General features: G+C 48.0%; 1 protein-coding gene across 1 annotated transcript in view; it reads right to left on the bottom strand.

The window, feature by feature from the left end:
• Window positions 1–2,026: 2,026 nt before the first annotated feature.
• Slc60a1 (solute carrier family 60 member 1) overlaps window positions 2,027–12,492 on the bottom strand; it is a 30,173-nt gene continuing 19,707 nt past the window's right edge. The window contains exons 7-10 of the mRNA XM_076873077.1: window positions 11,085–11,232; window positions 6,622–6,692; window positions 5,264–5,384; window positions 2,027–4,043 (exon numbers count right to left, since the gene is read on the bottom strand). Of these exons, the coding sequence (XP_076729192.1) occupies window positions 3,988–4,043; window positions 5,264–5,384; window positions 6,622–6,692; window positions 11,085–11,232 (396 nt within the window). The 3' untranslated portion in view covers window positions 2,027–3,987. The remainder of the gene's footprint in view (window positions 4,044–5,263; window positions 5,385–6,621; window positions 6,693–11,084; window positions 11,233–12,492) is intronic.

Consider the following 12,492-nt stretch of genomic DNA (forward strand, 5'->3'; position numbering starts at 1 on the left):
TGTGCGGGTCAAGTGACGAGCTCTGGTGTTCAGGAAGTTGCTGGAGTGCCAGAGTCCACTCCGTGATTTGTATTTGTTTTGAATGCATAGCCTCTCTGTGATCAAGGTCACCATCTGTGTTGCCAGGTTCAGCAGTTGATATTCATTCCTTGGTTTGCCTCTTGACAGCACTGATTCCTTCTTGAGATACTCTTCACGTAACTTCTAAGAAACCACATTTTCTCTTGAACTTCCTCTTACCTCTGGCTTCTCTCATTTGCTGTGCTGGATCGAATCTTGTTAAACCTCGGGGTGTTGAAGAACCCTGATCTTTAGATCTTTGAATCTCTACATTCACTCCCTAGCTGGTCTCATTCAGTCCCATGGATTTGAACCCTCTATATGTATGTGATCACAAAATTTACATCTTCAGCCTTGACTTGTAGGCTCTAGACGTCTTTATCTAGCTATCTTCTTGACACCCAAGTTAGTACTGTGAAGCGAGCTTGTGTAAAACAAGATTCCTAAGTGGTCCCAATGCTTTCTAGTATTAAGTGGCCTTCTTTTTTTTTTTAACCTTTATTTATTTGTTGTTGTTTATTTGTTTTTATGTGGTGCTAAGGATAGAACACAGGGCCTCACCTGTCCTAGGCAAGTGCTCTGCCACTGAGCCACAACCCTAGCCCTTAAGTGACCTTCTCATATACTCAGTTCCTCAAGTCAAATGCCCAGGCATCATCCTCAATTCCCATCTTTGCCTCACACCCTGTACTCAATCCATCAGCAAATTCTGCCAGTTTGGCCTTCCAAATACAGCTTTGATCCAATCACTTCCACCAATTCCACTGCTACTGACATGTTCCAGTATCACATCAAGCTGGTCTTTCACACTCCATGCTTGCCCCATAGTCTCATCTCCGCATAACATCCAGAATGGTACTTTAAAACCTCTAAGTCAAACCGTGTCACTACACTGCTTGCAACTCTCCTAATAGTCTCACATCACATACAGAAATTTCCACATTCCTTGCCTGGCTTGTTGGTCTGGCCCCCAGCCAGCACTCGGCCTACTTCCTGCCACTGTCTTCCTTTCTCACTTAAGCCACACTAGTCCATTTGCTGTTCCTCAAATTTTATAAAGCACATTCCAGTCTAAGACCATTGGACTCGCCATGTCCCCTGTCTAAAAAGATCTTTGCCAGGTACTTGGATGGCTTTTCTTCTTAGGTTCTGCACAAATGGTACCTCCTTAGTAAAGTCTTCGGAGCATCTGTGTGCATTCCCTGTTCCCACCCACCCCCTTCCCTGCTTTCTATTTCTCTGTGGTACTCCACTACCTCTCACCTTTCTGTGTGTTATCTGAAACAGTGATGTCTGTGCCTGTTTCTTCAATTGCAGTGTAGTCCCTGTGAGGCAGAGACTTCTCACTGCTGAAACTGCACCTGGATCAGACTCTTTCAAATGAATAAATGCATTGTCTATATCAGGCCTCTGTGTCTACATCACCGTATCTTCCTTTGGTGACTCAAGTGTGCTGATGGGTTAGATTCCCATATCCATGTAATAGGGAATCTGGGAACAGGGTGACTTCATGGTACTCTGAGATGCCAAAACTTGAAGATCAGGAAGGAAGCCCTGCTTACTTTGTAACTCACTTTGTGGTGTGAAAGCCTATTGCCTTCTCCTTCTTCAATGACATGTCAGAGGGAATAGGGGCCCTCAGCCCTTAGTTTCCTTCTGAAATATCAGCCATGAGAGCGGGGGTGTAGGTCAGTGACAGAGCTCTTGCCTAGGATGTATGACATCCTGGGTTCCACCTCCAGAGTCTTTACTCCCCCCAAATATATAAATAATGTAAATAATATCAGCCGTAGGAACCTATAGATGAGCAAGACCTCTTTCCAGATCATTTGTCTCTGAGCTTATATAAAAGGGTCAATTGTCCTTCAAAATGGAGAACACACTTACTAAGTTTAAAATATTTTATTTTAGGAAAGTTACTTAGATTTGTTTTAATCTTATTTTCTTTATTAACAAATTAATCATGATCAACTTAGATATAGTTAATGATTCTGCCTTCTAAATCTCTATAAAAAGGATTTTTTTTCCCCCCAAAAAACCACAAGAAAATACAATTGCTTTCTTTTTGCCAGGTCAGTCATTACAATCAGAGTGCACATTTGAATTTGGCTAATCTTAAAAGTATTTACAAACATAGTTAAAACTATACCGCGAGACTGGTAGCTTTCCAAAGAAGTTGGGTCTTTCTGACTTAACAATAAATATGTACCAAACATGAACAATTTCTAAAATGCTTAGGAGGAGGCTTTGAAAATAAAAATTCCTATATCAAGCAAGTTATGCCAGGCATAGCAAGTGCTTTATACAAATTCCCTTAATTTTTTCAGAATTCCTGTGAGGTAGGGTACTTTTAGAAATTCCACTTTACTGGTTAAAAAAAAGTGAGGTTGGAACAGCCTCTGTGATCCACCCAGGGTCACACAGCTGGAAGGGAGGCCAGTGCTCGGCCCAGATCTCTCTCCAGCCACAATCTCATGGCTGTGCGGTTGGTAGTAGTCAGAGCTGGCTAACTTGTCAACACCTGCAGATCAGGAAAAACGTTTCAGTGTCAGGCTTGTGAACTACAGCCCTTGGGATTTTTATATTTATACATGTACATTTGTATATACATCAAGAAAATACAGGCAAACCAGTTATTGTAACAGCTATTTTATACTTCTAGAAGCCACAGTACTCTTAGCCCTGTCTGAGTTGAAGAGTTCATATTCTCCCTTTATGTTACCGCCTCTCCCCTTCCTAGGACGCCTAATTCCTTGATAAGACACTGCTTTCTGCATACTGTGAGGCTAGAATTTTTCAGCAGTCCCAGCTTATTGTTAGAGAAAAGACCTAGACATAGTATAAAAGGTTTTTTCCTCTACAAAAAAAAAAAAAAAATGTAAAATTTAAGTGAAATATTTTTGGAAATTCTTAGTGCTGTTTTTACACCTTTTTACATGCTTGTCATCCCAGTAAAGAAAAACAGAAAAGAAAAACAGGCCATCTCTTTCTCCCAGGGGATTTCTGGACCAATTAGCATTGCTTACTAGCAGTGGTATATTGGTAAATATTTAACTACTGGCTCCCCAGGGTGGGGGAAAGCTCTAATTTGTAACTTTTGCCAGTTGCTAGTGGTCTACATACTCCCACCATAATTGATCACAAGCTGCCAACATGGTGGAGTTGGGAAGAGATGCCCAACAGCACTTTATCACCTGGTAACCTCTCCACCCCTATAATACAGACAGAATGATCTCAAGAGCCTCCATAGAATAAAATTAGAAAGTGGTAAGTTTTGATTATTTATTACCTGATCAGCTTTTCTAAGCTGGTGTGAGCAAGCCCAGCATACCACTGAATTAGTGTCCCAAAGAGAACACAATTCAACTTCTCCTTCTGATGTCTTAGAATACACATGAACCATTGATCTCTGCGGCAGGAATGGGAGGAACTTGGGACCATGAGTAAGTAAAAAGCACATCAGTCCTTTTTGAACATGCCAGGGAATAACAGGGTTGGTTTTGATCCATTGAAAACATCCACAAAGAGCAACGATCAACACGCTTTACAGTGTCAACCTAATTTTTCAAACTTCATCCAAGAGTGACCTCAAACCCAGGGTATGGTCTATGCACAAAGTGACAAAGTGACGTGCACAGCTGTCTTCTGCCTTCCTGTCTCAGTATCCTGGACAGCCCTACCCGAGTCTGAACTGGGGAAGAGAAGGTAACCGGAATCACCAGGAAAATCCAATGATTTGCCAAGAGGAGGACCCCAGGCAAATTTAATGGGGACTCAATTTATTCTGCCCAACCGAGTCCAAGTGGAAAAGATTAGAGCAAAGGCTTTGAGAAGAGGCCACTCCACTGCAACCCTCGGCTGCCTTCCACAGTCCAGGTGCATTGGTGCTCAGGAGGCTGGAGCCTCGCCTGCCTCCGGCCTCCGGTTTCACCTCTGGTAGTAATCAGAGTTCTCCATTCCAAGTGGTCGGTCTGGGGTAGAAGCTACAATAAATAAATAAATTAATTAATTAATTAGGTAGCATGTCTCAGCTGCTCAGACTCCTTGCAGCAATTACTGATTCTGAGCATTGACCTGAGCTTTTTGTCTCTACTGATCCATGGCCCATTTGGGAGCCCAGTAAGAAGTCAGTCCCAGGCAGTTTGCTGAGGCTAATGTCTGGAGCTCCAGGAATGTGCATTTATTTTTGCCTCCCATGGAAAAGGAACAGGAAAGGTGTTACTCATTAGATATTCAGATTTTTTTTTTTCTTGTAGTGCTGGGGATTGAACCCAGGGCCTCATGTGTGTTAGGCAAGCATTCCACCGCTAAGCCACATCCCCAGCCTGATATTCAGCAAATATTAACTGAATGTTTGTCTTGCACTCTGTGCTGAGTGCTGAGCTAGCCAATGATTGGCACTTGCCATCTCAGAAGCAAGTCTGTGGTTAGAGCTGTTCTAGGTGGAGAGATCCTCCTGTACTTCTGGGCCTTTGCTCTGAGTGTTCACGGGTGACAGAGAGGACAGTGCATACCTGTTTTCAGTCTTTTTATGATTATTCTGTTTTCTATGGAGTGGACCAGGACTGTCTGGGCACCTTCTCTTAAGAACTAGCCATGCACACAGCTGTAGTTGCTGGGCACTTTGAGAGCTCTGGGCAGGCACAGGTTGAGGGCTCAGGGTTATGAAAATAGCTTGGGACTCCCCCTGCCTGGGGTCTCCAGGAGGGACACTATTCTTAGGAGGTGTCTCTGCCCCGATGGAGTTGTTTGCCATTTGGCTTAAAGAACTTCTTTTGGACAAGAGATCTGGACCAGAATCAAAATCCTGAACTGCAAAGAGTTGGCCAATGAGGCCGCTGGGCCAAGTTCCAGCCAGGGAGGCAGGCTGTGCCTCTCGGTGCCCTCACAAGCTGGAAAGAGGTATTTGGCCGTGGTGCCACAGCATGGTGGAATGCAGGAAGCCCAGTTCACAATCCGGGTCCCTCTGCTAATGGAGAAACCATGAGTCAGCCTGTCCCACTCCCACCGGCTTTAAGAGTTCAGCGCGGACAATCGCAGGGAAAGCAGGAAGAGGGGGAAAGGAAGCTGTAGAAAAATAAACATTTCCTTGCATTTTACTTGGAACAGAGCTGCACTTGTGGCCTGCTAAGATCCCAGCCTCTCCCCCTCCCTCCCCCGCGCCGTTTTCCTCCTCTTGTGTAGAAGCGGATCTTTTCCTCACCTGATGAGAGTTCAGGGTGCATCCTGTGGAAAAACAGGAGCAAGACATAGAAGGTAAAAGCCAAGCAGCCAAAGATCACGCCGCAGACCAGGAAACTATAGCTGCCCTGGGCCTGGAATATCTGCCAAAGGGGAAAACACAGAGATTCAGGCATTGAAACATCAAGTGGAAAGTGCCTCCGCGGAAGCGCCGTCTCGGACCCTTGGCAGGCTTCTCTTGTCAGGCTGAGGCCATCGCACCGATGCACAGGAATACGTGGAGGACAGAAGTCTTGGTCTTTTCACAGGTTTATGTCTGGGGGAGGCAGAAATCCTGCCCTAAGGCTGGGGTCAGACCTGGTGACCCCCTGTAGTCTTTCAGCTCCGGGTTCTGGAACTTTCTGAAAATCTCCATATCATCGTTGAAACTCCAATCACACAAGGTGTTTCTATCCTCATAGACCCTGGAAATTTTCAGAAGATGTATATTTTCTTCAACATTTTATTATGAAAATTTAAAACATGTCAAAGTAGCATATGGAACTCTCATAGATGTATCTCCCAACTTTAGCACTGATTTTATCTGTGACCTTCCACTTCTTTCCTGCACTGGATTACACTGAAATAAATCCCAGACATGGCGTCATTATAGGGCCAAGGGCATCATGAGATGGGGCTCTTCTCCTCCATGCAGCAGGGCAAAAGGAAAGGAAAGAAGAGTGGCGTGGTAATGAGGGGGACTTTGGAGACCAAAATACCTAGGATCCATGTCACTGTTGTTAGTTACCAGAAGTGTGACTGACCTCAGGCCAGTTGCTAAATTTATCTAAGTTTCAGTGTTCCCTGTTTTAAAAAGGGGAATATCTATATTGTAGTATTCAAGAAAAAGCAGATATTAGCTTTTTATTTTGTTTCGTTTTGTTTTCTTGACGATGTTCTTAATGGAACACAGGCATGTTTGGGGAGAGCCAGGAGAGCCAGTGCTTGGTCAGGGCAGGAGGCTGGGCCATGTGCAGCGTGGCCACAGGCAGAGAGAGGTGGTCAAGGGAGCAGGGATGGAAGAACTCTAACTGCAGCTCACACAGTCTCAGGATCTGAGAGTCAAACAGCATTCCCACGGGTCACCCCTGGCCCCACTCCCAGACGTGGCCTGTGTTTGCTTTGGATTAGTCCACACGTCTGTTCATGTCCCCAGATCCCACATTTGCAGGCCCAGCTTTTGAGGTTGGCTGGGAAAAACAGGTTAACCCTGGCAGGGTGGGACCCACAGGCTCTGAGGAGCTCTGGAGGTAGACAGCTCAGGCCAGAAGGTGCTGGCTGCATCTTCTCACCTGTCTGGACAGGTGTTCCCCCAACCACCCCTCAGAGGACCCCACATACCAAACCAACCAGCATCTGCAGGACCATCTCGCCAATCCCTGCCCCTGTCACCAGCACTGTGGTCGCACATCCTGACAGAGAGAGATGGGTTAGGGTTAGAGCAAGGTGAGGAGGAATCAGAAGTCAGCTGTGATTGAGGACTCCTTTGGATTCCTAAAGCTTCTCAGACTTTACCCTGTAACTTTGCTTCGAGAATGCCTATAGCTTACTGTCCTTGCCTTTTATTGCTCACAGTGCCTTCAGGGGGAATCCCATGATGCTTAGCTGGGCACCTGGGACTTATCCCAATCTGACCACCACCTCCCATCCCAGAAAAGTTTTCTAATAACCTCCAGTGCATCAGAGAGCAGACCAGGATCTTTACTCTCCTGGCACCGTGACAGACCAGCCACATGCTCTGCTGCATCGGGTGGCCCCTGCAGACCTGCAGAGCCCAAGCTTCAGCATCAGACTTGGGTTCCCAGGCTAGCTTGATCACTAGCTATGTGCCTCAGGTAACTTCTCTAAATTCTGTAGGCCTCACTTTCCTTTTATGTAAGATGGCATTGGGATGCCTCCCTCACGGGGCCACCGTGTGGGTAACTCTGCTGTAGAACGTGTGAGGAGCCCTGCAGAGCACTGGCCCACAGCGAATGCTCAGAACCAGGCGGGCTTTCTGCTTCAACCCTCTGCTCACCTTCAGGCCAAAGTCCGCACGGGCACATGATCTGTAGGGCCCAGCTCTCACTGCCTGCTCCCACTCCCCTCCAGCCAGGATGAACTCTCCTGGGTTCCCTGACCCTGCATACTCTCTCACTGCCAGTCCCGACATGCCTGCACGCCCTCCTCAACATTCCTCCTCCTCCTCCTCCTCTTTGGCAAACTCCTATGCTCTTTTTTTTTTTTTTTTTTTTTTTTTTTTGAGATGGTGATGGGGGTCTCACTGTGTTGTTGCCCAGGTTGGCCTTGAACTTCTAGATTGAAGGAGAGATCTTCCAGCCCCAGCTGCCCAAGTGCTGGGCCCACAGGTGTGCACCACCACGTTCCTGTTTTTCTTTGAGTTCTTTGTTTAGATTTTCTTCAGAAGCCTGGATCCACAGCTTCTCCTGTGGGCCCTGACAGCCCCCTGCACCCTGTTCCTACCTCCCTGGCTGTGGACCTGCCAGCCTTCCCCTCTAGGCTGAAGGCCAGGAAGATGACTGTGCCCTGACTCGGTTCCCTGGCGCACACCAGCACTTACAACTGCACGTTGGCCAGCCAGGGAAGGCAGCGTTAGCAGCGCATCATCCCCTCCCAGGGCAGCGTGCTCCTTCCCGCTCTTTCAGTCCCCCTCACCGCCATCCTGTCCCAGCTGCTCTCACACTGCTCACTGCTCCAGTGCCGCTCCTCCATGGAGTTCCTTTCTTTCCTTTTCTCTCTCTGCCTTTATAAATCCTGAGCCACTCACACCCCACTAGCTCCATGACCTATCTAAATTCACTGCTCACTCCCTTCTCTGAATTCCAAGGGCATCCAACTGTCTCACATATTCATTCAGCACACTGGGAGGGCCTTCCGGGCATCAGGTACTGTGTTGAACACTGAGGACAACAGATGAAAAATAAGGGCAAGGAAATACCCAGCACCTGCCAGTCAGCAAAGATGCTCAAGCCTAGGGCTTTACATTTTCTCCATGCACAAAACAATCCTAACAGGTTTGTCTTTGTATCCCCACTTTGCAGATGAGGAAACTGGGGCCAGGGAAGGGAAGGAAATGGGTTGCACGAGGTCATAAGCAGCAAGCATGGAACAGGACTGACAGGTCTGCTGATGACTTCAAAGCCCACGCTGTTTGCCCCCCTGTCGCCAGCCTGCAGCATGCTGTCGAGGAGAGGCGGGCGGAGCGCATGGGTATGAAAGCCTTGGGATGGGCCACGAAGCAGGGGCAGGAGTAGATCAGTGGAACACAAAGGAAGGGACCCACTTTTCTAGGGAAATCAGAGAAGCTTCCTGGAAGGATGGAAGAGGGCCGAGCAGGCAAAGGGGAGGATGGAACAGAGCACACAGTCCAGGCAGAGGCAGCCACGGGCCAAAGCATGGAGGTCCAGAGCAGCTTCCGCACCATCAAGAAACACCAAGGAGTTGGCTGGAAGGCAGGCTCCGAGCTGCAGCAAGGACAGGGAAGGCCATGAAGAAAGGGAGGGGGTCCATAGGAGGATCCCAGGGTCCACAGCTGTGTCTTAAAGCGCTCCCTCTGCAGCAGCATGGAGGGCGGCTTACGGGGTCCTCAGACCCAGCTACACCTTAGAACCACCCAGCAGCTGCAGTCCATAACATCACCAGGGGAGGCCCGGTCACTGGTCTTGCTCCAGGAGCCCCAGATGGTTCACCGTGAGACTGAGCCAGCTGGCAAGACTAAAGACAAGGCTTCTCAAGGCAGGGAGAGGTGACCAGAAACTGGGAAAGCCAGCCACTGCTCAATATCCCAAGCAGGTAAGTGATGATGAGGCCCCAAGTTAAGCAGAGATAGTGAGAAAAGAAGATGGGTGTGGGTGATCATTCTCAGGCCCAATGAGTATGACTCTTGAGCTAACACGTGTTGGTCACTTGAAACTCTGGGGGATATACTGTGCGGCATGTGATGACATTCTTTCGTTACTTCATTTGGAACCTGAGCACTCAGGGCCTGACCCCGGGGAGCTGGTGGAGCCACAGGCTGCTGTTTTATGGCTGTATTGGTACTATGCTGGGATGGATGAGCTGGGGGAAGAGACTGTCTCCCTGGGCATGTCCCCTGCACTTTGTTTTCCCAGTGGCACAGACATGGCGAGGGACGGCCAGATGATGACTGATGGCTGCTGTATCTGAGCTGGGGGAAGAGACTGTCTCCCTGGGCATGTCCCCTGCACTTTGTTTTCCCAGTGGCACAGACATGGCGAGGGACGGCCAGATGATGACTGATGGCTGCTGTATCTCAGTCCTCAGTTACAGGGAGGCCAGGACCTCTTAAGTCACGGTTCACTGGAATATAACAGGCGTGTGCTGCTTGGGGGCATTTCTCAGGTCATGGATAGTAGCCCACTTGGAGGAGCCAGAAGCCCAGAACCTCAAATATGTTTGATTCTTTGATTCATCCTCTCACATGAACTGTTTTTCTTCTAAATGACAAATATGAAATAGTGTAGGTACAGTCTCATTTGCACTTAAATATACTCACACAAATATATAATACATGCTTGAAAGGGAACTGGGAGGAAAAACTGCCGAGAAGTTATTTTGGGTGACTTTCATTTACTACTTTAAAACATGCTTTTATTGTTTGAGGTTTTCCCAGTGAGTATTTACTACTTTCATAATAACAAGTTCCATTTGGAAAACAAAATATGTGTAAGCTTATCATAGAAAATATTTTATTCTTTCTTAACAACCAGTGATGACATTGTAAGCTAAAAGTATTTGAGTTTTCCTTGGATTTCAAAAATCCAGACTCTCCCTGTCTCTCATGACTGTGGGAAATCAAGGTGGGTACAATGCTAATTTCTCCCATCTTAATGCTGATTTTCCAACCTCCAGCCAGGGCATCTAGTTACTTCTAAGGGTGATGTTCAATGTTCAAAATACAACTATTTTTAACTAATTTAAAAAAATCAGTACCGTATGTACTTAGAGGGGTTAAGGGAAGGGAAAGGAGGTTAGTTGAGAGAATCAGGTTTCTGACATCAAAGCTGTGTCAACCTCAAGCCAGGTGTGAAATTTGCTTTCAACAACATCCCACAACAAAGCAAGGAGGCGCTGTTACTGATCATTAAATTATGAAATGCCAGGTGCACGCCTGTGATCCCAGTGACCCAGAAGGCTGAGGAGGATGATCACAAGTTCAAGGCCAGCTTCAGCAACTTACTTGGCAAGTCCCTAAGCAACTTTGGGAGACCCCATCTCAAAAAGTAAAAAGGACTGGTCAGTGGTTAAGCACCTCTGGGTTCAATCCCTGGTTTAAAAGAAGAAGGAGAAGAGAAGGGGAAGGAGGAGGAGGAGGGGTAGAGGAGGGAGGAAGGAAGGAAGGCCTCTCCTGGTCTAGGTGTGTAGCTCCAGGGTACTGTGCTTGCAGGCTACGCAGGAGCCTGGAATTCAATCCCCAGCACTGCTAAACCCATTATAAAATGCCTTCCCCGGGTTCTAAATTTTCCATGAAACATTGTTTTTCTTTCAATTTGGAACTTCCAGCGCACAGGGTCCATACAACGTCAGCTGTAGGTCCACAGACATTACCATACTGGAAAGAAGCCGTACTGCTTCTCTGCGGCCTGAAGGCATAGGGATTCAGGTCTAAGGTTGAGCCCCAAAACCTTCCAGCACGAACCCGTCTCCACCCATCAGGAGGAGCGGCAGCGATCTCCCTCTGAAGTATGTGGCTGGCCTAGAGGACCGCAGGAAGATGGGGCGCGGGAGAGGAGGGGGCGTCCCGCCCAAGAGTGGGTGCGTCTTTGCTCCCAGCCCGCACTCACCTTGGTACTGGAGGATGTCCTCGGTGTAGGCCAGCATGCTCGGGAAGGTGCTGCTGAGGAACAGGCCCAGACTCGCTGTCCCCACGAACAGGAAGATGACGTTGGAGGAGAAAATAAGCAGCACGAGGAAAGTCACCACCACGCCTATCTGTTGCAGCAGAGGTGGAGGTGATCAGAGATTGGGCAAAGCCGGGCATCCACCGAGAAGGGAAAAAATCCAGAGTCCAGAGTCCCCAGACTGAGCTGCCTCTCGGGCCCCCTGTGCAGCGCCGTGTGATCAGTGCGCCACTCAGTGGACGGTTTGGGAACTGCAACATTTCTAGTCTGGGATCCAGGGAGGAAGCCCTGAGAGGACCTCAGAGGGCACAGGGAAGCGGCCTACCTGGACATCTAGGCAAATGCCCCACCATGCATGCCGAATAAACAGTGCTGGGGATCAAACCCAGGGCCTTTTGCATGCTAACTAAGTGCTTTGCCAATTAACTACACCTCCAGCCCTATGTGTGTGATTTTCTTAATTTCCCAGGAAATAAAGATCTTCTATAGGAGCTGGCAGCTTTGAGAAAAAAATGCCCTGGGGTGTGGTCTGGAGTGTAACTCAGTGGTAGAGCACTGGCCCAGCATGTGCAAGGCCCTGGCTTCCATCTCCAGCAGGGCAACACCAACCAAAATATCCTGGGCAAGGACATCTGTTTCCAGGAAAAACTAAGAATACAGACCCAGAAAGCAGGCAAGAAATCACATGTAGGATAACGCCCACTCTGTGCAGCTCACCGATGAGGAGCTGGGCAGGCAGAAAGGAAGAGCCCTTTCAAGAGTAATAGTAGACATGGTGTGTGTGGGGGTTTACACCAGCCCAAGGAGCAAAGCCACTAACCCCAACCCCTGAGCCTCTGGCTCTCCTCCCAGCCCCTCCAGCTCTGCCTCATGACCTCTTAGGTGTGACGTGTTCTGTGAGTTGTGTATCAGTCTCAGACTTCCTGCCCTGGAGAGGAATTCAGCACAAAAGCGTTTCCGAAGAGAAACGATGTATTCCCTCACCATGGAGAAGCAACACCAAAGACTTCTTCCATGCAGCGAAAATATGAAAGCAACCAGACAAATCCATGCTTCCAAACACAATATGTTCTTCGGTGCCATGGCTCCCTTTGTTCTCTTTCCCTCCTCTGCTCAGTCTCTAAATGTCACAGGGGCCTAGGATTCCTCTCTGGTTCTTCTCTATCCACATTCCCCCTTCACGCAGCTCCAAGGTTTTGAATGTCTCCATGGCAGGGTATCTTACAGTTATGCCCCCAGCTGTGAGCTGCATCCAGAACTTCAGTCTTGCATATAAAACTGCCCTTTGATATGGTCAATCACTGGATGACTAGCAATGTCCCCCAAACCGAACTTTTGAATTCCTTTACTC

Source organism: Callospermophilus lateralis, chromosome 13, assembly GCF_048772815.1.
Source record: "Callospermophilus lateralis isolate mCalLat2 chromosome 13, mCalLat2.hap1, whole genome shotgun sequence".
Lineage (NCBI taxonomy): Eukaryota > Metazoa > Chordata > Mammalia > Rodentia > Sciuridae > Callospermophilus > Callospermophilus lateralis.